This window comes from Ursus arctos, unplaced genomic scaffold (assembly GCF_023065955.2).
Source record: "Ursus arctos isolate Adak ecotype North America unplaced genomic scaffold, UrsArc2.0 scaffold_3, whole genome shotgun sequence".
NCBI classification, from domain to species: Eukaryota; Metazoa; Chordata; class Mammalia; order Carnivora; family Ursidae; genus Ursus; species Ursus arctos.
In genome coordinates this window covers 62,958,414-62,983,083 of record NW_026622985.1, presented here as the reverse complement: position 1 = coordinate 62,983,083, position 24,670 = coordinate 62,958,414, and the positions used below count along the sequence as shown (strand labels likewise).

Sequence of the window (24,670 nt, the reverse complement as noted above, 5' to 3'; positions counted from 1 at the left end):
GCAAACAAAGTCACATTTACTTATAGCAGCAGGGATTCGTTTCCTTAAATCTTACAAAGAACTTTTTCTAACCCTTTGAAGGAAAAAAAATGAATCTTAGAGTTTCCTGAGATGGGAAAAGTAGTATTAGAAACCATGTAACCAAGAAACTTGTCATATCTCTTCATTTCCAGCCTCTGTTGCTAAGAATTCAAGGTGTAAGTGATGCTTAGAATATTTAGAAAAAGCAACAACTTTAATAGTAAGAATTAAGAGAGACCAGAAAGTCTGTTCCAAAATATTATGAGCATCCTTTGGGTCACTGTCAGGGACTTAATTCATTCCACAAGGTTCTATTAAAATAAGAGAAATTGTCCTGTGAAACCAGGGTACACTTGGGTGGAGTTCCAGGGACATGAGTCTGCACAGGCAGGTCAGAGACCTAAAGCAGCCACAGGGACTGAGTGCGCACTGTGTCCATGAGATTAGAGCCAACTAGGCAGGGGAAAAGTCAAGGCTGTTAGAAGCAAGGGAGACATTAAAACTGATGTAAACGGGAAGTGCAAGGGTGTGTATAAAGCTGGATGATCCCCGGGAGTTGTTGCCAAGAAGCTCCAGACTCATGCTTGTTTTCTTTGGCTTCCATTGAGGGGATCTGTGTGGTTCCATATTGAAAAGCATGGGACAGGACAGTTAAGGGATATATCTTTTGGGTGTATGGTGGATTGTGGGCTGAGCAGATGGGTCCATTCAAGCATTACCTCTGTTAAATTGGAACTGTCATCTCTGGAAATATTTATCATCCTCTTTTTTTTTTTTTGAGATTTTATTTATTTATTTGAGAGAAAGAGAGAGCGCACGCATGAGCAGGAAGAGGGGCAGAGAGAGAGGGAGATGGACAAGCAGACTCCCCGCTGAGCAGGGAGCCCGACACAGGGCTCTATCCCAGGACCCTGAGATCATGACCTGAACCGAAGTTTTGATAACATTCATTTAGTCAAAATGAGAGTCCCTTGAAGCAAAAACAAAAAAACCTTTGAAAATGAGCTGTCTTGTTAGTAAGAGTTTCTGTCTTCTGTAAGAAAAATACTCAGAGAGAGTTCAGATTATAACAGACATGGAGAGAGAAAGGAGAAGTATTTACAGATACAGATTTTAAATGTTACCCACACTGACCCTTTGTCCTCTGTGTTCATTCACTTAGCAGCCTGACCTTGACTTCTGACTTCACGGACTTGGTTGGGTGCTGCTGGGGGATCTGGGCTGATAACTGATTTCTGTGGATTCTGTCACAGATTGTTATTTGCCTCAGCTCATGTCCCCTCCCTCCTTCTCCCTCTGTCTGAATTTTCTCCAGAACAGTGTTGGCCTTTGTCTCTGTCACATTCCTTTGCCAGAGGCTGCAGGCCTGTGTCCAGGCTGCTCAGGCCTTCTGATGGCCTGATTCCTGGCATGGCTTGCTGAGTCCTCACCACGGGAGATGGTTGTATTTTCCCAGGTAGCAGCTCAATTATATTCCAGTCTCCTTGGCCATAGGGGTTAGGGGACAGAATTGGCCAGAACCCAAGGGAAGAATGGCCCATCAGTTTTTTTGGCCGAATTGGAGAAGGAACTGCAAACATAGATATCAGCCTGGAGTAAAAACAAAAGCTTTTGAGGTTAATGAAAATAATGGGAAAACGTGTGTGACTCTCCCACATAATGCACAGGAACTGTTGGCATCAAACCTATTCCCATGAGAAACCTCTTCATTGCAGATTTTCTTCTGTTAAAACATTAAAAGTCACATGCTGCTCTTGCTGAAGAGAATTGCCACTTTGTTTGCTGTGAGAATGACTAGCGGATGCAAAAAATTCCGCCAATAAACTTTCAGCTCCTCATTTTATTATTTTGTTAGAAGCTTACTTTTTGTTCTGTTCATTGGTGTTTTGCACCAACAAAGTCCTCACTCCTCCCCATTTTGCCACCTTCTTTCCTCCATCCAGCTTCCCATTTACACCAGCCATTTTATTCTCTGATTTGTGCAAACTCAGGCTCTCAAAGTGACTTTGTTTTTGAATTTCATCTTCTCTTCCATGTGCAATTTGTCAAAAATCTGTTTTGAATATTTCTCTATCATGGAAGTCCAAACCCTGGTTATATCACTTACAGGTTACTGGGTCCTTTCCAGAACCTTCCCTCCAACCCCAGTCTTGCATCTATTCCTTGGAACTCAGCTCAATTACCACGTATGATACCAGAACATCTTTGAAGATACTTTTTATACATTTTCTCCTTTGATTTTCTCAGCTATGTGAGGTTGTGAGAAATTAAGTAATTCACCCAGAAAACATATGTCTGTTCCGTATTGGAGAGTGGACCATTACTTAAGCCTGCTAACAGTCTGCTTGCTTTCTTTTACACTGTGCTGCAACCTAATTCAGAGAGTTTACTCTTTAACTGTTTACACCCTTTCTTTATCTTCTGTTGTCTTTATTCTGTACCACTGAATGTTCCGGATCACCTACCCCTTCTTGCTTTGGGCGCTGAATGGTTTTTCTCTGTGTCCTTTGTGTGTCCTCTTCTTGGCTTTTAGAGAATCAATTCTGATTATCTTGGATGTGGATTTTCGTACCTGGTCATGAGACAAATTGACTCACATTTCCTTTTGTAGATTCTGTATTCTGATAGGAACCCCTGTCATCGAAGACCCTACATTTGCCTTATTTCCGCATAGAGTCAACACACCCTGGATCATTATGCCCCTGCCCTCTGGGAATGAACATTCAGGCCTTGGCTGTGCAATGCTGACTTGCTCGAAAGTTATAGTCTAGTGTCTGTTTTTTTTTCCTTCTGAACACATGTTCTAGACATTGTTTTTGCTTCATTTTCACCCAACATTCATGATAACAAAGCTCTGTTTTCATAGAGCACTTTTCTCCTTAAAAAATCCTAAGTGCTTTGAACATTATCCATCCTTGCAGTGTGCCTCTGAGGTAAGTGGGTGGTAGTATTTTTATCACTTTCTATTAAAGCAGAGGCAGAATTCACTGCACCAGGATCCCCTGGAAAGCAGAGCGATCTGGACTTAGTGAGTCTCTGCTCTGTTTCGTTTATTGGCCACCATAAACCTGCTCCTGATAGAACTGTTCGTAGAAGCATCTTTGCCGGCAGACTTCTATGCATGCATTTAAATGGCTTCCAAGAGACGTTGATTATGGAATTTGGAGTCTGAATGTAAGTGGAATTTGAAATGAGCCTGACTGGGAAATTGTTCTGAAAGAAAAACACATTCAGAACTATGAATTAGATTCTACCCACCCTTAAGTCCAATTCAAATGCCAATTTCTCTAAGAAAATAAACCCATCCTTCCCCTGGATTTCTCATAACCCTTTGCATGTTCTTCCTTTGTGGTCTGTAACTCACTGTACTTGATTTTGCTGTTCTTCGGGGCAGCGACCTTGCCTGATTCACCTCTGCAAATAGCCACTCAAAATGTTTCCTGGCATGGAACAAAAGGAATTAACCTCTATTGTTTACAGCTGTGGTGGAACCTAAAACTTCTTCCACTGGCAGCTCCGGAGTGCCCTAGATGGCATATAGAAGATGGCAGGCATTTGATTGTCCTCTCACTTTGCTTCACATTCACTGCTTGGCCACTGATGATGCTGGAGAACGGCTCTCTTCTTGGTCAAGGATTTGTATCATAACCAAGAGCAAATATCCAGCCAGCCATTTATCAACAGCAGCTCTGGGAGACCAGCTTTAGGAGCCAACCCCGCAGAAGGGTATGGTGCATGTCTTCACCTCTTTAGAGTGTTCCTGCTCCCCACTGGTGACAGGGCAGAGGGAGACTGACCAGCTACTCGCCTCCCGGGAGTGCTGTGAGCCTCGGATGTGTCGAGCCATCAAAGTATCTACTGCTCTGATGAAAGGCATTTTAAGCAGAGTTGCTTGTTAAAAATAAATAATGCCAATTCTTGAGCTGCCCCTGGCTCCCTTAGATGTTTCTAAGAGGTGCCAATGAAGCCCACAAAACATCAGTAATGAAAAGGAAGGGAGAGCAAGTTCTTTTTGTCATAACAGTGAACTGCGAGTCACGTCTCCTAACTCATCGCGAACATACAAAGGAAGCTAATCAGTGGGGGTGCACCCTAATAGGATGTTTCTCCAGTGACTCAGGCAGGCCTGGAATGAGGAGCAGCCTGAATCAAGCCCAACAAGGATATTTTTAAATATGGGAGGGCGCGCTTCCTGGTACAATATGATGATGAGTCCTGCACACTCACATGCTTATTTTAGCCCAGGCACTGAAATGTGTGGGCATGGTCTCTGCAGAACCTCCTCCTGTGGTCATGTTTTGTTTTGTCAGTGGGGAGGGATGTTTAGTGGTTAACAGGCACCGGCAAGAATATGTTCCAGTGCAAAACTTCAGTGTAAGGAGACCAAGTATTTTTGAGTGTTGTGGCTTCAGTCGCTTTGTGCCATCAGACGAGAACCACTTCACAATGAACCATGCATCCCACAAACATTTTTTGAAGACCTGAGTACTGAGGATACAAAGACGGGGAAGGCATGGTCCCGGGTCCCAGGATCTTGGAATTCCTATGGGGAGACACAAAAGCAGACAGAATTGGGAAATTGGCAGAGGGTGAGATGGAGAAGCTTGGAAGTGTCAGCCTCTAGATACTAGGAGTAAAAGCATTCCCTAGAGGTGTTGACAACTGCATCGGATCCTAAAGACCTGTAGGGATTATCACTGAGGAGGGGAATGGGATGAGGAAGGGTGTTGAAGTCATACGTTGGCATCTCGAAGTATTGCAAAGGGGTATTTGGTCTGTTTGGTCATTTTAGTTTGTTCTTAAAATTTTTAAGTTCTTTTTTCCCCTCTCCCCTGACAAATGCATTCTGGGAGTTTTATTTTTAAAAACTTGCCTGGAAATTGGCTTCTTCAGGGCGAGGCATGGTCCACATTTATTAAGGATTTTCGACTTTATCTGAGGGATTTTTAAGCAGAATGGCTTAATTATTGTCACTATGAAAAAGCATTAAAAAATTAAACTCTTGATATTGCTATATCTGTGTCTTGCTGTGGCTGTAGTTAGACTTTAACAAACTCTGTACGTGGGCCAGTGAGGAAAATGGATGTGTCTTGAGGGTGAGAGACCATTTTGTCATAATCTGGGAGATGAGCACTTGCGCCAAGACAGGAGGAAATATCTTTAGGATATGAGGGTGACTGGGAGAGAAGTCAAGGCTGACGTAGACAGCCAAGTAGATTAGTAGCTGAGGTGGAAAACCCAGTAAGTTTGAATAATGAGTTCAGTTTGGGTCACTTTGAGTTTGAGGTGACTAATGGACATCCAGGTGGACTTGTCCAGTAAGGAGCTGGTTGTCTGGAACTCAGGGGAAATACGTGGGCTTGAAGTGGAGATTTGGCCGCTGTGAGCATGGAATTTGCAGAACAAGGTGAGTTTTGCTAGGGCAAGAGTGAAGAGAGAGAAGAGAAAGGTGAGAACAGAACCTTGGGTAGAAAGGAAACCTGAAAACCAAGAACAAGTCTGTGAAGGAGACAAGCGAGAGCAGTGAAATTGGGAAGAAGCAGTTATCTAGTGTTGGTGGGCTGTTGTTGTTATGTTTTTCCCCTCTAAGATCCTAATGGCTGTTGGATAATTTTGAAGACATTCAGGAAAAATCCACCTGCATATATATGTGCCAGATAGAATGTCTTTCTTAGCAGGAAACATGGCGCCATATTGGGTATCTTGTGGTACATTCTAGTGACCATAGGAGATGTTCTGGTCTCTTGTATGTGTAAGAGAATAACACTTATAACAGAAATGGGCTCTGTTTTTAGACAGTTGGAAAATTTTTATAAAATGGAAGTTCCTGAATGCATTCGTCAGGGGAGAGGGAAAGAACTCTCTCAAAATATCAAGAACAAAATTGAATGACCAAAAAATAAAATAACTGCCTACAAAGAACGAGAATTAAAGTGTCTGAGAGCATTAACTTTCATTTCGTATAGAAGGAAGGTCTGAGAATTTCTATCAGAATCTTCCTACTGAGACTAAAAGCACCTTATTTTTAGTCTTATCCTTATTTAGGTTTTCATTAAGATGCATCCTTATCTAAAATGACCTCTTTTTGGTGAGGGTTTAAAAAGAAAGAAAGAAGAAAAAGATGATGGCCAAGAACCTGGAGGCCAAAATAACTCTCGCTGAATTTGGTTTAAGGCTAATTCAACTGGAGACAAAGTCTGCAATTGGAAAACAATCACCCCAAAATACAGGGATATTCTAGAAGCTGCAGGGGTTAATTATCATTATGTTAGCAAGACTGGATGGGGGAGGGGGCGTAGTGGATATTCAGTATAAGAAGAATTTAGATAACTAATGAAGGGTTAGAGTATATCTTCATCCATCAATTTAAGACTGAATTCTTCAGAAACACACATTTCTAAGACAGAATCTTTGCATATGTTCATTCCAATGGCCCAGGGACAAGAAACCAATGTTCAATTCACTGGAATACTAATTAGTCCACAATGCTATGTAGGATGAAAAAAAAAATAGTCTCATTAAAACAGTAACAAGAGCTTAAACCTAATTTTACTAGTGCCTTTTAATAGTGAAAATAATTTTTATCAACTACAAAACCAGATTCACTTCCAGGATGTGTTGTGTGCTCAAGACAAGGGGATATGTTCTGTGGGTCTGTGAGCACACCCTAGGGAATAGATATGCCATGTTCCACTCAAATTCATGTTGCAAGATATCAACCAGAACACTGACAGCTGGTTGTTTGTTGGTTTGTTTGTTTTTGAGTCTGTTTCTGTGAAATAAAGAGATTCGGTCCTAACATAATCTTTTTTGAAAAAGAAATCAGAGTGCACAGAACTTTTTTTAATGAGTGGAAGTGACATAATTTGGCTCTTCATTGATGAGAGAGATTCTGAAATCTGAGACACTGGGGGTGATCATGGATATGTGTGTGATCAGTCAGGGTCAGAGGGGCCTCGTGGTCTGATGTGAACTCTAGGCAAACTCTTATCTAACCGTGTAATAGTTAGCATAGCAGTAGCACAAGTATGTAGTTAAAAAGCTACTGGGGCAAGGAGAGCTCCGAGTGAGTGCACTGGTTATACACATATTGATCCAGGGCACAGCCTCTGCCCGCGATTGCCTCCTGCAAGCACATCTGGCTGTGTGACCTCGGACAAGTCTCTTAGCCTCTCTGTGCCTTGGTTTCCTCACCTGTGACATAGAGATGAAAATGAAACGTGGCTTATGTTTACTTCTCATGTGATTAAATCATTTAATCATTTTAAAGCACTGAGAACAGTGGCTCGTATATATTAAGCACTATATAATTGTTCGATGAAGAAAAAGATTGGTCTCACTAGCTTGATTTCTTAATCTTTCAGGATATTAGCCTGCATTAAAAGAGATAAATTTTATATCTTCTTTATTAGGATAAGTATCTATTAAGCCAATGAGCAAATAAATATCCCTGAAATTAAGAGTCTACAAATTGTTGATTCCCCCCCCCCCAGCATGAAAACAGAAGCGTTTCAATGGGCATACATGTCTGCCATAGATAAATTGGCAAAAGCAGTTCCATCTTACCCACTGTAAGAATTGCATATCCAAAAATTATCCTAGTTAGCAAGATGAGGTCCTTGTTAAAATGGTGGGTCTGAGGAGGAAGAAATGGAATTACATTATTTTAAAAGCACAATAAATAGGCATTCTAGAAAGTATTCACCTTCTGATGTAAAGATCATGGGTGGAGGGAAATCGCTGCCCGGTGAGCAGCAGGACAGCAAGGACTCTGGACCCAAACCATTGTGAAACCCTGGCTCTGCCTCCTGTTAGCTCTGTGAGCCAAGCCACATCGTTCCTCCGCGCCTCAGTTTCTTCATCTGCACAATGGGATGATAAGAGCTGCATCTACCTCATGGAATTGTTTTGATGATTAACTGAGAAAATACTTCCAAGGAGCTTAGAACAGTTCTTGGTACATGCTCATTGCGATATTCTGAAGTAAGTAACACCCTTTTCTAGGCTGCTCACCTTCTAATTTGCTGAAGCCGTTTCCCCCAAGTGTCTAGTTATTCAGATTATGTCCTTTTCAAGTTTTCCAGCCAGCTGTTTCTGGTTTGATATTTAATGCCTTATCCCTTAGTTTCCTTGTTTTTGGTAAATCTCAGTCAGGTGCCTGTGTAAAGCTTGACCTTTTCCTAAATCATTATGGTGATGCTTGAGGATATGCGTGGGGCCTGGCGTTATGTTCATACACTGATGCCTCTCCATCCCTCCACACCGACCTGCCCACGTAATCCTGGGCAAGAGAGAGACGTGCTTCTTATCATGCTGTCTTGTTTAAGAGGACTGAATGGAACTATATATAGGCAGAAATATTAGGGACTTAACTCCGTTGCGGTTCACTGATATAAATCTCCATCCTCTCAAATCCCACATTGGCAAAAGCATGACTGTCAGTGGATTATTCCCTAAATATCCCTCCATATCTCCCTTAATTCCACCACCCAGGGTGAATGCATTGTTCACACTGTCGTGCAATCCTTAAGGCTGTATGTTCCTTGCGACAGAGTCCAAGAAGGGACCAAGATGAGCACTGGACCCAGTGTTCCCGCTCTGAGTTGGGTGCACAGCGAACGAGGCGGGGTGAGAGACGGTGAAGCGAAGCCCCTGCCAGGGCCTGGGTGTTGGCAGTTGATCTACAGAGGAGGGTTACGCCTCTGTATTTTAGGAACATCATCAGATTTGTTTTTCTTTTCTGTTGAATTGGCATGATTAATTTGCTTCCTTTATAACATCCCTCATTGTTCTCCTAGGAGAACAACTATGAGGGTTCAGAAAATTGGGGGAGAGGAGGAGGAGGACTGGATCATTTTGCAGGTTGGACTGTTTTAAAGCAGGGGGTGAAGCATGTGTGGAGCCTTTCGAGTGCCCTCATCGCAGCAGAAGTGCAGAGGTGTGTGTTGTACAAAAGTGGGGGGCATCCCTCCTCCTTTTCTTTAAGCAGTGCCTGAAGCGGGGCATGATGGGAGCCATGGGGAAGAAAAGCATGTCACTGGAAGCACAAGGAGGGTCAGCAAGGAAGGACGTGCGGACGTGTGTTAGTGGGAGTCTGGCCATGTGAGAACCATAAAGAATGCAGAAGTTACTAAAGCCTTCTAGTTTTGCAGGCTCATAAGCAGGAGGGGGAATCCAAACAGGTAGAGGAGAAAAATTAAAGGTCTGCAGAAACACAAGGGGAGAGGCAGGTGGTCAAGGCAGAGTGAAGTGCCTTTAGCAAAGGAATGGGCTTTGGAAGACAACTCGGTGGGCTCCGTGAAGAGGGAAACCCAAGAGCTTAACATGTAGAAATACAAGTAGGGGTGGTTTATTTGATAAAGAGATAGAAACTGTGATTGATTTTAGGGTTCCACGAGAGGTCAGAGAGAAGTTAGAAGGAGTGGAGTAGGGCCAGACTGGGAAGTGCTAAATGACTTGCTAACACAATTGCATTTTATCCTAATAGCTATAGGTAATCACTGAGATTTTACGGGGAGTCATTTACTGAGCAGCAGAGGCAAGAAAGAATGATGTGATGAGCAAGCCTTGGCATGTTCTCTTCATTTTGTATCTATTGGATTCAGGATTACTTATTTTTAGCCCCTTTTGCCAGCTCCCTGGCTCTGGCTAAGACTCTGAGCCTCGGGTCAGGTGTAATCAATCCATGGTCACGGGATGGTGTACAGAGTTCTTGCTGGGTTTTCAGTGAGGCACGTCCCAGCTGCTCCTGAATCTGCCTCTATCCCAGCATAACCTTTGAGTGCCCATCTCACATGGTTGGACAGGCAATTATTTATATCCATGCTAAATTTGCTGTGTGACAGGCTCTTAATGTGCCACTTCTCAGAATAATTTTCCTTATAAAGGAAGTTTTAACAAAGGCATGCAGAAATTTGCTTCTTGACTATGCTCTTCTTTGCCCTGCCTTGGATTATTTACCACCCCGCTAGAATTGTTTTCTTTCCTGATCTTCCACTGTATCTCCCAATGCTCCAGCCACACCACCCCCAGAAGGTAGGTAAAATATAGTTAGCAAGGTAAATGTGCTTCACCCTTGGTTTTTGCATCCCTAACTCACACTGCAAACTTGATACTCCTTTGCAAAGAATTCCTTTTTTTTTCTGCTCTTTTTTTCTTTTTGGGCCAAGAAAGAGCCCTTTCATAGACCTGTAAGTAGATCCAGAAACCATTATTTGCCAACAGATCAGGTGATAAGGTGTCAAGGATCCAGGTTCCGTTTTCCTGCATGTCTTAGTTGTTTCAGGCAGAGAACAAAGGAAAAGCACAAATGCAGAGTATATCAGCAAGACCATTTTTAAATTATAAGCAAACTTCCAGGGGTCACTTAGCTGGCTCTTATCGGAAATCGTAATGTAATGGAATTTCTGCACATTGTGTCTTTTTGTTAATGTCTCACAAGATGTCAATGATATTGTTGCTCTATAAGTTTCCAGAGAGTCTGAGTACCTTCACAAAGGGAGGTTCAAGTATATAAATTTCACCACAAGCTAAACCTTGTGTTCAATTCAACATTTGGAGGGGAAAATCACAAACCATATTTGTATTCTGCACAAGGTTTTATGGTTAATATTTATTGAGTGCTTATTATATGCCAGGCACTGTGCTAAGTGTTTTATGGGAATCCTCAGACTCTGTCTTCCCTCGGTTGTACAAGCTGTGAGTTACTGTTATTGTCATCATAATAAGGGACTTTGAGACATTACTGAGCTTGGTTGCGATACAAAGTTAAGGTGCAGAGGGAGGATTCTAGCCCCGGTCCTAACTCCAGAACTGACACTCCTAGCCACTTAGCTCTGACATTTTTATCTGGTTTACCACTCGTCTTTAATATACTAAAATACCAAGTAAGTGGATTCCAGAATAAGAGGAGTCTTCAAACTACCTGAATGTTAATGCCATTAAAAAGAGAAAAAGTAGAGTAAGAAAGGAGAAGGGAAGGTGTTACTTTATCATGCTCCTATTTAAACCCCTGTAATGGCTTCCCATTGCAGGAGGAATAAAGCCTGAACTTTCAAAGTAGTCTTGTCTCCAAAGAGTTAGATGATCTGATTCCTGCCTGCACCGTCAGCCGCATCTTTTACTGATCTGTCTTTGTTCATGAGCTCAAGGTCATTGGGATAATGAATGGCAGAGCCAGGATCCAAGCTCAGACTGATTGGCCCCAGGGCTATGCTATCTTAACCACCTTGTTAGTTGGATGGATGGACAGGTGGACATGCACATGGACACATGGGTGGATGGGTGGATGGAAAGGAGGGAGGAAGAAAGGAAACTCGTTTAAAAGAAACTTGTGACTCTTCTTAGAGTTCATACACAACCAGCCAAATCTATTATAGCTTTTCCATCAGCATCTGCAAACTCTTCAGAGAGGTCAGGATCTTCATTTGCAGAAGAAAATGCAGACATATAGTTTTCCATCCAACAGATGAAATTATACTAGAGTCCAGGTGTGGAGTGGTGCACCTGACCAACTTTAGAAGCTGATACCACTTAGGTAATTGGACTAGGATGCCTAAACAGACAGGTTATATGCTTTTATCCAGTTAGTCAATCTGATGAGATGGGAGGCATTGTCTTTTTTTTTTTTTTTATCGAGGAAATTGGGGCCCAGGAGAGGTATAAGTTGATCAAGGCCACATTACTATTAAGTGGTGAGACCAAGTTTTGCGCCAGGGCCAACCTTGCTCCTGAACTTCTGCTCTTTTATTAACACACACTGCGTTGCCTGGAATGGGCCTCGGCTCCTTCTTGCTGAATTGGCTGTCCTTTGGTGCTAGAGTCTGATTTTCAGTTCTAACACTATAGTCAGTATTTTTTTTTTTCTCTCTCCATGTCCTTAAAAAAGGCCCATAGGGAAGGTGAACAATGAAGCATTGGATTAGCTACACTGTGTCTTTTTCAGTGTGGGTTTCATACTATTTTTAGGCATGATAGAGGATAGAAAAGAATATCTAGAGTTCTGTTAAACCAGGCTTCAGGAGCTGGAAAGAACTGAGCAGGTTTCAGACCTCTGATCCCCTGTCCTGAAATGGTGGGGGTGGTAGCCTCTCTATTGGAGAAACTCAGCCGCGGTTGGGGAACTTCAAATTCTTTGCCCTCACTCTCCTCTTTTCACCTCTCCCACCTACAAAAGGTTCTGAACTTTCGGCATCTTCCCACACAGTACCAAACCCCCAAAACCAAGCCATGAAAGAATATCAGGTCTAAAAATAGAAAACTCAGAGTCTACAGGGGTACGATTTTCTGCAAAGGTATGAAGGTATAAGTATACATTTGCATCTGAGAATTCAGAAATATATTATCCAGACTGACCCACAAATAATTCCGATTTGAATTTCCATGCTGGGGATAATTAGTAAGATTTTATAACCACTCTGGCAGTTTTCATGTATTAAACACTTTTGTGTGTATATGATTTATCCCCTTCTTCCTGCAGCTCATAATTTTAGAAGAAAATGCCCTTTATGTTAAGCCAGTGCTTATTTCTTTTTTGGTAAAAATAATCAGAATTTGCCTAGTGCTTCCCAAATCTGTGTCCCTCCGGTCACCTGCAAATGGGTTCACGGTCTCCCTTAACATGACAAGGGTCATAGAAAGCATGGAACAGAGCTTTTCAGCATCTCGAAAATTCTATTTAGCTTACAAAATTCCTATGAAATAGCAGAAATTTTGTGCATTTGCCTATGTCATCTTGTCATTCTATCTGTAGTCAGGTAATTTTCTTATGTAATGGTCTGCATTAGGTGATATTAATAGGTTGAAAGGGTATAAAAACATCTAACAATTTTCTTATGAAAGACAGCATAAGTACTAGCTCATCAAATATTTTCCAAGCCTAGCAAATGCCATTTCGATGCCTTAACACCCTAAATGAAATGTGTAGCCATCCTGTCATTCAAAGAAATAATAATTTAGGAAATAATTCTAAGTTCAGCGCCGGTACAGCCTCCAGGTTGTATAATTGTTGTTGGGCATTAGGGAGTTGGAAATACATCATCTGGTGTGTGCACGTATGTGTGTGTGCGTAGTTGTAGAATTTTTTACTTGGCGGAAACTTTACCAGCCCGTCTCATTTACAGGTAAGAAATCTGGATCCCAGGGATCAAAGGTGACCCTGTGAAGGTTACGAGCAGCACTAAAACCCATTCTGTGTACACCTTTCTCATTGTTTCCGGGCTGTACCACAGTAGCCCTTGTTCTCTGAGACGCCAGTGACGATCCCCGCCTCATCTCGCATTATCCGATGGAAAATAGGAACAAATCTACTTTGAAAGGCAAAGTGTGACAAAAGTGTACAGCATTCTTATTTTTATTTTTAAAACATATGTGCATGGATTATAGCTGCTTTCAAAGCTGGCCTATTTATAAATGAATTCGATGTCAGCAAATTAATAAGAACCCATTTTACCCTCAGCCCTGAAAATACCTTCATATTCCAGACTTGAAATACCATTAAGTTCTTTTTTACAAAGTAGAATCTCATTGTGTTAAAAATAGTGTGCTTAAAAACAATTTGGTTTTTGAAAAGTCTTACTATTTTTGTCCCATTGAAAGTTTCTCTGTAAATTTCATTTATAAAATCATTGCCTAGTAATTTCAACACTCTTTCCTTTGTGTTGTTATTTTTAAAAACCAATAATAGGTCTCACCCTCTGTGTTTTTGTTTGTTTAAACCTCTGAATTAAGGAACCCATTCTCGAGAGTTAGGCCATCCCTCTGCTGAAGCAAGCTCACACTTCTCAGTGGGATGGCCTGGCCCCGGGGTCCACTTGACACCCGGGCAGCATCATCATTCTTGCCTTGCACCTGCACTGGGCTTGCTTCTTATAGTCACTCTTTCCACTGAATCCTCACAGCAACCTGATGAAGTTTATACTGTTGTTGCCCCCAGTTAACAGATGAAAAGAGTGAGGTACTGATAGATGAAGTGACTTGCCCAGGTGACTCAGCAGTAGTGAAAGGACCAGGATTTGAACCTGACAGTCTGGCTCCCTGTGTCTTCGCCCCCTTTCTGGCATCATGAACTCTTGGGCAACCCATTTTGCCTTTCTCACAGCTCTTAACTACAAAGACAGGAAAGCAGATCAGACAGTCTGGATGGATTCTTCCTGCTCGATAAATTTCAGTCTCGAATATCTGTAATCCAAACATTTTAGAGAAAAAATATATTAATATTTAATGCTGTATCCTTGCCTCTAATACTGGAACATCCTTAAAACAAGGCATGAATCCCAAAATACATCAGAATCTTTTCATTGTTTCCCTCGTAACATGTCAAGGAACAAATTGTTTTTGATTTATTTTTATTGAAGTGCAGTTGACATACAATATTGTATTAATTTCAGATATACAACATAGTGATTCAACATTTATATACATTACACAGTGATCACCATGATAAATCTAGCTACCATCTGTCACCATACAAAGTTGTGACATATTATCAACTCTATTCCCTGTGCTGTACATTGCATCCCCGAGTCTTATTTATTTTATAACTGGGAGTTGTTTGCCCATTCCTCACTGCCAGGGATGAATTTTGAAGAAGTTTAGGATAGAGGTGCCTGGGTGGCTCAGTCTTTGACGCGTCTGCCTTTGGCTTACGTCACGATCCCAGGGCCCTGGGATTGAGCCCACATTGGGCTCCCTGCTCAGTGGGGAGCCTGCTTATCCCTCTCCCTCTGCCTGCTGCTCCCCCCGTGTATGCTTTCTCTCTCACTCTCTCAAATAAAACAATAAATCTTATTTAAAAAAATAAAGAAGTTGAGGATACTGTCATGCCAGTCCCTTCATGTGGAGGATGCAGGCACATCTCTGGTGAGAGAATGCTGGGTTTGATTCCAGGCCCTGTCACTGTAAGTGACTTAATTGCACTATTCTCACTGTCCTCCCCTGTGAAATACGGATGATAACAGTAACTTTGCTGTTACTGAGGATTCAGAGTTGGGTCAGTCCGAGCTCTTACAGCAGCGGCCAGCATATAGCTTCCGGTAATTGCTGGCCAGTACCATTCTTATAGTTCAGCTGGTCACCTTTATTCCTCAGGAAACCTCCATTTAAGTTGTGTTCTGCAGCGCTGCCATTCCTCACTAGGAACGCAGACAGGACTGCTCATCAGTCTCGAGAATCACTCCTGCAGGGAACATAATATGTCCTGAGGCTGACTCAGTCCTGCTGTTAGCTGTGACTGTCCTGTTCCAGTGTTCTTCAGTGAGGCCTGTGGTTTCAAAACACAAAAAACAAAGGGAAAGAGGGTACTCACTCTAGTGTCCATCCTGTGTGACTCCCGGTCTCCCAGCCTCTTCCACTTGCCCCTTCCTCCCTCGCTGGAAGGGGCAAGGAATTGTGCCCTCATACATCGACTTCTGGGGTCTGGCCCTCTGTCTGGGGACTATCCCACTGTTAACTTTTTAATGAACCATTATCAGTATTTCTCTCATTAGCAGCTTAGAAGAATTTATGAAACTTAGATATTATTTGAAGGTTTGAAGGAGAGGATGGGAATGTAGATTTCACTGTGTGTCAAGGCCCAACCTCTGCCAGACATTTCACTCCCTACGGCCCCAGGAGGTTACTAGCAGCATGTCCATCTAACTGATGAGAAAGCTGGAGAGAGAGATGCTTGCATCACCGACCTGGTGAGAACTTGAATCGAAACTCACCTGATTCTGAAATGTATGTTCTTTTCATTATGTAACACAGTGGGAAGGAGCCAGGTGCTATTTTTCTCTGGAGACAGTGTTGATCTGCCAGTGTTGATGGGTACATCTACACTCAGCATGTGAAAGTTCAGCTTTAGGATCTGAATATCCCATAGGATTTTGACATAATCTGTAAGAATGATTGGTTGACCCTATCCCTCCCTATCGATAGGACCACAAAGATCATTCACTAGATTTTTCTTCTTCCCTTCCTTATCTCCTAGAAATGTTCAAATCTTTAAGAAGCCATGTAGTATACTTATACTGAAGATAAAAATAATACTTAATAGACACTGTTTACTAAACCTATCTATGTGCTAGGTATCTTATCACGTACTTTACATAGACTAATTTGCTGCTTATAAATTTTATAGGGTCATATATTTTACAGATTTGGGGAGTTTCATGGTCTAAGGTTATATAGTATGCTAGGGAGCCTCAAGTTTGATCTTTGAATGTGGTAGTTCTGTTTGACTGTAACCATTACACAGTCCTTCCTCCTCATTCCTGCTTACTCCGTGGCCTCCCATAATCCTGAGCGTGTGTTCTCTTATGCTAATATCTTTGTGCTTGCATGAGTTTAAGTTTCCATATTGGTGATTTCATATGTCTAAGCGTAATGGAAAACCCGAGAACAGTGACTTAAATCATATACATGGAATTCCTTAGAAGGTCAGTTTGGGGTTGGTCTGATGATTCCACAGTGTCCTCAGGCCTTATAAGTCTCCACTTGAGAGGATAGCCCTCACTTTTATGCTGACAGAATGGCTGAAGGAACTCCAGTCATTACTGGACATGAAGTTGTGTTCTGAACTTGAAGAGTTGAGGTGTGAACGCAGAAGCAAAAGGAACAAGACAGTCTAGTGTCTTTCCTCTTTTAAAGGTCTTTCCTGGAAACTCTACCCAGCACTGTCCATGTATCTATCACTGAATTGGATTGGCTCATAATGATCACTCTTAGTTATAAGAGAGACTGGGAAATGTACTTTCTTTAGGTGGGTGCATTGTCGCAGTGAACAAAATTGGGGCTTATTAACATGGAACCCAACCTGCTGATTTCTCGAAATAAGTTAAATAAATTCATCTAGTGTCACTCTTCCCCAGGGACTGACTATCTAGGGGAAACTTGGTGTGTTCCAGAGGCTGAGACTATCTTGAGAAGATGAAAAAGTTGGTTCAATAGAAGCTTTAACCAAGTAGACTATGTCTTAGGTATTCAAGAGAGTTGTCAGGAGTCAGCATGACCCAACCCAAGGAAAGGGGAGGTAAGATCCAGAAGAGGAGTATAACCCAGTGATTTGAATCTAACTCCACTTAGACCAGGACTAATGGGGGAAAGGAGAGGAATCCTAGGTTCTAAATATACCCTAAGCATTAATAGTTAAGGTCATGCCACTTATAAGATTTTACTTCATAAATATCTTCTATGGATATAAAAGCAATTCTTTCGTATTTGTGTTGGCTGGGGGAGGTGCAGTAGAGGCAGAGTTAATTGGGAAACAGAATCAGGAAAAAAGTATAACCAGACAGTGATGGGCTTTGATGATGGGAGTTGGGGTCCCAGCTGTACCACTTGCAAGTCTTGCGACCTGGGGCCTTGGAGAAGACACCTAACCTTTCTAATCCTCCTATTTCTAGTTAAAAAAAAAAAAAAACACAGAGAGAAGAGAAATTGATGAACTCTTCCTCACATGCTTCTTGTAACATCTAACAACAGTGTAGAGCCCAGTGCCTGACATAAGGTGATGGTGGTGGTATGGCTGCTGTTGGTACTATCACGTTGCAGGTGTTGTCCATCAGCAGGGGCTGGCTGTATACTTGCTGTGAGTCCCTCTGGACTGGGAGGTCAAGATCCTGGTTTCTCTGGAAGAAGCCGTGCAAGAGAATCTGGGAGAGTGGGTGGAGAAGTTAATTTCCAAAGCAGCAGTCACAAGGAAATGTCCTGAGCTCTTGTCAACTAAGGCAGGAAGCCTGCTGGGTCAACTAAACGGCAGGTTTCAAATGCTCATTTGGGACCTCCTAAAGAAAGCTCATGATGGAAGGTTTAATTTCTCCAAGTTTTACCTTCCTTATATAGAAAATGAAGGTAAGCATAACGCCTACCCTCCAGGTTGTGAGGATAGTACCAGTAGAGTCCCTAGGTGCTTGATATGTACCCAATAATATGCTCTATTATTAATGATGTTTCTTCCCTCCCTCTTCACCCAGGCAAGAGCAGGGCTGGTTGGTCTCAGTTTTGTCTGGTTATCGCAGCTTCAGTAATCCCATAAAAACTTTAACTGGGGCATAAAGCACACATATAATCACACTGGGCCCCAAAAGATACTGTGATAATGTGATTAATAAGGAGTTCTTGGATGGCAGTCGTGTTTTAGAGCGCTGCTGTAGCCTTGTAAATTCCATTGGCTTCAGTGCTTATGAAAGTGAGACTGACAGCTCATTGCCCGGGGCAGCAAACACATAGTCCGCCTGTATTTACATTCCAAGTTCTTTAAATAGCTTTGTGTCCCAGGTCAGAACTTCACTCTCACCATTTTTCTGCCAGTGACACAGGCTGGGGGTTGGGGTGACATACGTTTTTGCTTCTCGTTTCTGAGATGGGAACAGGCTTGACTAGGAACTGGGGGAAATCAAAGAACAACCCATGTTCTTGGAAACCATGCACTGGCACAACATTCATTATCATCGCCACCACCTTGCTCCACGTTCGCAGCAACTTCTGTCCTTTCAAAGCACTTTCCCATGAGTCATGTCATTTGATCCTCTCTAAAACCTATGGAGATGGACAAGGAGATGTCATTAATATTTTTTTTTGGTTAAGAAAATCGAGGTTCAGAAAGGTAAAGTGACTTGCTCCTGATTGGCACAGGCTGGACTTGCACCCAAATCCTCTGTCCTCAGACCCAAACCTTTCCTATGTGACTGCACATTGCTGCTAGCCTGTGTCCTTACTTCATCTGGAGGAAAACAGCATTAATGTGTCTTCATATCTACCCTTCTCAAAGTCTGGAATCCACTAAGATAGAAGAGGTTGGTGCATCATAGCTTGTGGCCCAGCCAGAGCAGAGTGTGTCCCCTTAGGTTTGGTTAGGGTTCTCTTGCTGGGGCCAGCGCCAGAAGATTCTCTCCTTGTGGAATCAGCCACGTGGCAGGCACAGGGCTTTCCCCACCTGCAGAAGGTCTTTGCTATAAACCCCTCTCCGGCCCTGTCCCATCCTCTCCTGGGCTTGAAATTCCACCATTTCGAACCTTGAAGACTAATTGGCCTTTAAAGAGATTCCAGTTAAAACCAGAATTCTTTCACTATACATAACAGCTTATATTAAAAAAACAAACAAACAAACAAAAAAAAACAAAACTACTTAGGGTACTGTTTTCGGTGGGAGGTGGTCACAAAACCTGGCTCCTTCCAGTGTCCTCATTCATGAGGCATTAACCAGAAGAAACATTGTAAAGATCCCATGAAATATAGGTACAAGGGCTATAAAAGTGTAAGCGGCCCAGGTAGCAGGGAAGAAGAGGGTGGCTGGGGTGCTGGTCTGGGAAGGAGGAGAGAAGTAGGCACAGCTAGAGTTTGGAGTGGTGGCTCTGACCCCCAGAAGCTCTGCAATGGGGAGGCACAAAGGTAGTCTGGCTGATGTCACAATTTGTTCCAGGACTGGACCATTTGTGGCCTCCAGAGCCATTTGGGTTGCTTTGACCTCCAGCCATCTGTGTCTAGGAATGTAAAACAAATGGTTAATGACATCAGCTGGTATATGATCTCAAATGTCCGTGTCGTTCCCCTCCCTGCCCTTACTGCCATAAGAGGGAAAAGAGCCCCCTGGAGAAATCATCAAGGATGCTATTTTCAAAGTTGCAATTAATTGTATGCTGAGGAAAGCTCATTCTCTACCACTTATTCTGTCAAGAAAGGGGAAATTAAGGGTGTTGGAGCTGTGACTGAGAGACTAGTTTGAATCGTCCTCATAACGTCAAAGAAGAAGACACAGAGCCCATATTCAACACCAAACTTCCTTCAGGTGAAATATGTGCCTAGGGATAGGTCTGACTGTCTGACCTTAGACTTCACAGTTGCACGGGGACTGTCATCAGGTTGCTTTTTCAAAACGCCTCACGTCCACTGTGGCTTGAGCCACACATGCCTTCTGTCCTCTCTTTGGGACCCCTCCATGTGGCCGTGTTCTCTCATTTCATTCTGCAAACTCTCTCTTCCAGCCAGTGAGACCTGCAACGACTTCCACCCAATGTTCTTCACCCACGACAGATCCTTCGAGGAGTTTTTCTGCATCTGTATCCAGCTCTTGAACAAGACATGGAAGGAAATGAGGGCAACTTCTGAAGACTTCAACAAGGTAAGGTTGAATCTGAGGCAGAGGCAGCAGCTTCCTGTGTCCCCAAAGGAGCCCTGACTCTGCGTGGTCCCTTAGCTGTCATACCTGTATGGACATGAGCTGTGTGTTGGTGATGCTCTCATCTCTGTGGGGGTAAGCGTGGTGCAGCTTTGTTCCTTTTGGCTAACTAAACTGGAGCTACCCGCAGAGACCCTTTCTTGGAAAAATATTGTCTAGGCTAACTTTTTCCTCTGAGGGCATTGGTCCTGGATGCCTTGTTATGGCAACATCCACTGAGGGAAAGACCTCCCCCTCCACCTGTGTGGGCGGCTGTTCGAGAAGGAATGACATCGGAAAGGCTGCTCTGTCTAGGTGACTTGGTTTCTTTGTGGATTATGGACGTGTTGAGGTTATCTGCCCTTTCCTGTGTCAAAAAGAGTTTTTATTCAAATGCAAAATCTCTTTCAGAAAGTTGAGTAAGTTTATATGGAACATTTTTTTTTTTTTTTTAGTTTACAGAAAGCGTTTGATTCTTAGAACAGACGTCTTCTTTGGTTTTCTGTAAAAGTGTGAATTTTGTGTTTCTCTTTGTGAGTGAATGTTGGGTGCCGAGAAGAGTGTTGACCGATTTAGCAGAAGCAGAAGTATCATGTGAACTTTTCAAGAGAAACAAAATCTTTATCCTTAGAGGCCTTGTTAATGACAGTCACATGACTGGTAATAACTGATGGTTGGCACAAGTATATTTAGGAGAGAATATTAGGAGAGGTCTTCAGTACCTTTCATTTGCTACTATTTCTGGATCTGGGTTTGATTGGTTCCATCACCCATGCCTGCTGACCCGGGTCTCGGGACATAACTGTCGCTAAGAGTCTAAGGGTCTGATCCCACAGTCGTCCTGTGGGGCCTTCACTGCTGGTGAACAGAATGTCAGAATTCCAACTGCACTTGATGTTATTGTTGGTCTTTGCCTCCCTGTCACCTTTCCTCTGAACTTACATTCCATCCTTCTTTTCCGCTATATTTCTGGTTCGTGGTATCTTGAACTGATACTAGTTGAAAGGAAAGAAAACCAGGAAAAGGAAATAATACTCTTTGCAAGCCTCAGTTAGGTTCTGACCTGTCTCCATCGGCACGATGATCTTCCCTGCCGTTGAAGCAGACAAACGCAAGGTGTCTTAGACACCTTAGGCCATCTATTTAATTCATTGAAATAGGCCCTAGTGATGCCCCTCTGTGGAGAGCACTGATCTGCCAGCTATAATCCAGAGCTGCCAAGGGTCTAAGCAGTTATGCCCAGGGACAGGCATGACTGAAGAAGGGAAGCGAAGGAAAGAAATCCAGTAATTCTGCAATCTCCTAAGTGTACTTCACTTGATTATGAGGGTCTTTGCAATTCAGGTGCAAATCATCCCTGGGAAAGAAGAATAAAGGCACAGGGAGACCTTTGTACAATCAAGCCAAAACAAGTGGAGAGTTAAGTAGTCTCTGAAATGGCCAAGGCCCCTTTGCCCTGAATCAGATCAGTTTTTCACGTACTACGGTGTTTCTGAAAGCCGTGCAGTCCTCAGCTCCTATGTGTATGGGACACCTGTTCTTTTAGGAGAATGGGACTCACTGGCTGTCATGTGCTCTGCTATCAGGTATCTGTCTGCTTTCCGAGAGGATTTCATTCACCCTGCTTCTTCTGAATTACAGAAACCAGCATTTTTGTAAATGATAATAATGCAAACATTATTGTTGTTGACCTATGCACAGATAAGGTATATGGGCAATATTCCCAAATTCCTATGGAGGAATGGCTCAAGAGGGTTAGCACTTAGATGCTTAAATCCAGCAGAACGTACAGTTTACAAAACGAAGCCCCGAGAATACATCATTAGCAAAGGGAACCAGAGGCCTCCGTCCGGAGGAAGTGAGCGTGGCTGTTGGGTCCGTGTTCATCACGGCCAGGTACTTGGGTCAGTGGTAATGATATCCTGCTTGTGCAGGGTGAGGTCCTCAAAGTGTCACTCTGAAACTTTTTTCATAATTAAATTATGTGGCTGTAAAAACTGCCTTTGGCAAGATCTAAGGGCCAGGATTGGGGCATAGTTTCTTATCATGGCCCTAGTACCGTCTTTTTGCGTCGTTTGCCGATCATAGACATCAGTCTAGTGTCACATACGTGAAGACAGTTTACGGCTGTGAAGAGACAGTCGGAAGCCTGAGAGGCAGAGGGTCCTGTCCTATGTACACATATCCCTTGGTCAAGAGTGGATACCAGAGGAGGGTCAGGAATGGGAATGCCAAGGGATTTAAATTTTGTACATGAAATATTTTTGCTTTGTTTGCTTTTTTTTTTTTTTTTTACTATTACGCACACCTTACTTCTGTAACAGAAAAGTCTATCAGTTATATACTATTTTGTCATGTGTATACTAGTTTTCTAGGGTTGCTGTCACAAATTACCACAGACTTTGTAGTTTAAATAGTACAAATGTACTCTCCTGTGGTTCTGTAGTTCAGAAACCAGAAATAGGATTCATGGATTAAAATCAAGGAATCAGCAGAGCTGTGGTCCTTTTTGGCCACTCTAGGGGGACATCCATCTCCTTGGCTTTCCAGGTTCTAGAAGCCACCTGCATTCCTTGGCTTGTGGCCCTTTTTGTTTATCGTCAAAGCCAACCAGCTGCAGGTTCTGCCCTTCTCACATCACACCTCATCACTCTGATCCCTCTTTGGCTTGGATCTTGCACTCTTTTGGACCCCTGTGATTACATTGGACCACCTGGATAATCCAGGACAATCTTCCCTATTTTAAGGTCAGCTGATTAGGAACCTCAATTCCATCTGCAACCTGAATTCCCCTTTGCCATATAACATAACATATTCACAGATTCTAGGGATTGGAATGTGGACATCAATGGGGGGTGGTGCATGTTTCTGCCTATCATAATGTATATTTAATTTGTAGGTGTATTACATTTGTATCTGTATTTTTGTGTATCAATTTAAAGTATTGAAATGTGGACAGATGTGCTTTTTGTTGTTGATTTATTTGCTGGTAGACCAGCATAATACCAGTCAGAGTTCTGCCAGTGGCTGCTCAAACACAGATTTAGCTATGTCCCTTTTCTTTTATGTCCCCGTTCTGCCTCTAACAGGCTTTTGAAAAAAGATGGGCCCTGTATGAGGGCCTCTAGGTCAGTTCTTCCTGATTTTTTTCCTGCTGCGTGTCGATCAGCCACTGCTCTGCTTTGCCAGATAATAAATTGGAAAGGAGAGAAGAAGAGCTGAAATTTTCATCAGTTCACTTTTCTTCTTGTTATTAACTTGATAGCAAAAGCTATTGAATTTAGGAACAAGAGTGGATTTGGTGTTATTGGTAGATTTAATGTTTTTCTTGTTTCCAAAGATTGTCCAAATTCGAATTCAGATTATCTTAAAAGAGCCCAACATGAGACACACTTTCTTTTGAACATTCTTGGACACCGTCTCAGACTGTGCCACTTTGAACAGAAGCATGGATGGCGGATTTGCTTGTCGACCGACGACCCGGGTTCTGTAAGAAGGGGCTTAGCTCTCTGCCTTCTTCAGCTCATTACTGAAGAAGCAGTATCCCTCAATCCAAAATTCTGATTTTACAAATAATAACTAGATTCTAGCAGATGCAGGAATTTCTTCTACAACCCAGCTTGCTTGGGACACTAGTTTGTAGATAAGTTTGTTAATGCTTCTGCTGGAAATGAATGTTTGGAAAAGCAGCTGCCTTCTTACTGCTCAAGCCTGGGAAAGCAGAAGATGGGATGTTTCTTATTTATGTGGAAGAAGTAGAATTAGAGAGTGATTAAAATATTTATGCTTTGAAAAGTACTTTCTTCCAGTTTCCCAATATAGCAGTCTCTGCAGAATAATCCATTGATTCAGGCCATTGAGTTTGTCTTCTGTTTTTGCCTTTTATTACCAATATTTTAGAGCATGCATTATTCCTTTTTATGGGCATTAGAGAAGAGCTTAAACTGCAGCTGGATAGCTCGGCACACAAGTGGCCCCATAATCATTTCATTGAAACCCTCATTTTTTAAGCAGTGTAGGAAAGAAGACACAAGTGATTTGGATATTTCAGGTATGGGAATCTCATTTAAAGCTTTTGTTGCAGACCATGCCACTTTAGAAATTCTAACAAGGGTATACCCATCAAAATCGGTATTTGTGTGTAGCGGTGTTTCTCAACCTTGTCAAACTTGCCCGAACCTTAGAATCACCCAGGGGGCTTTGGAAACCTCTGTCATCCCAGTGCCCAATTGTACAACATACCAATTACTTCTTTGGGGTGGGGCCAAAGCTCTCAAGATTTTTCATGAAGGCAGATTTGATCACCAAAAGGTGAATCACATCCATAGAATGACCATCAGTTGATACAGACCACCAACTAGTACAAACCGTGTGCATCGGTGAAGTAGTCTGTCCGTTGGTTTGTAAGGCCCAGGTTCTCACCCTGGTTCTGCTACTCAGGGACTCTATGCCTGAATATTAAAAAAAAAAAAAAGTGGATGCCAGTATCTCATTGCCTTCTCTTATGGTGGTGTG

The 24,670-nt window shown here is 42.6% G+C and overlaps 1 protein-coding gene across 15 annotated transcripts in view; it reads left to right on the top strand.

Moving 5' to 3' along the window:
* The window catches only part of ELMO1 (engulfment and cell motility 1), a 690,097-nt gene that overhangs the window by 515,207 nt on the left and 150,220 nt on the right, over positions 1–24,670 (top strand). For all 15 annotated transcript variants that reach the window (XM_057304123.1, XM_057304122.1, XM_026509354.4 and 12 more), the window contains one exon: positions 19,983–20,119. In XM_057304123.1, the coding sequence (XP_057160106.1) occupies positions 19,983–20,119 (137 nt within the window). The remainder of the gene's footprint in view (positions 1–19,982; positions 20,120–24,670) is intronic.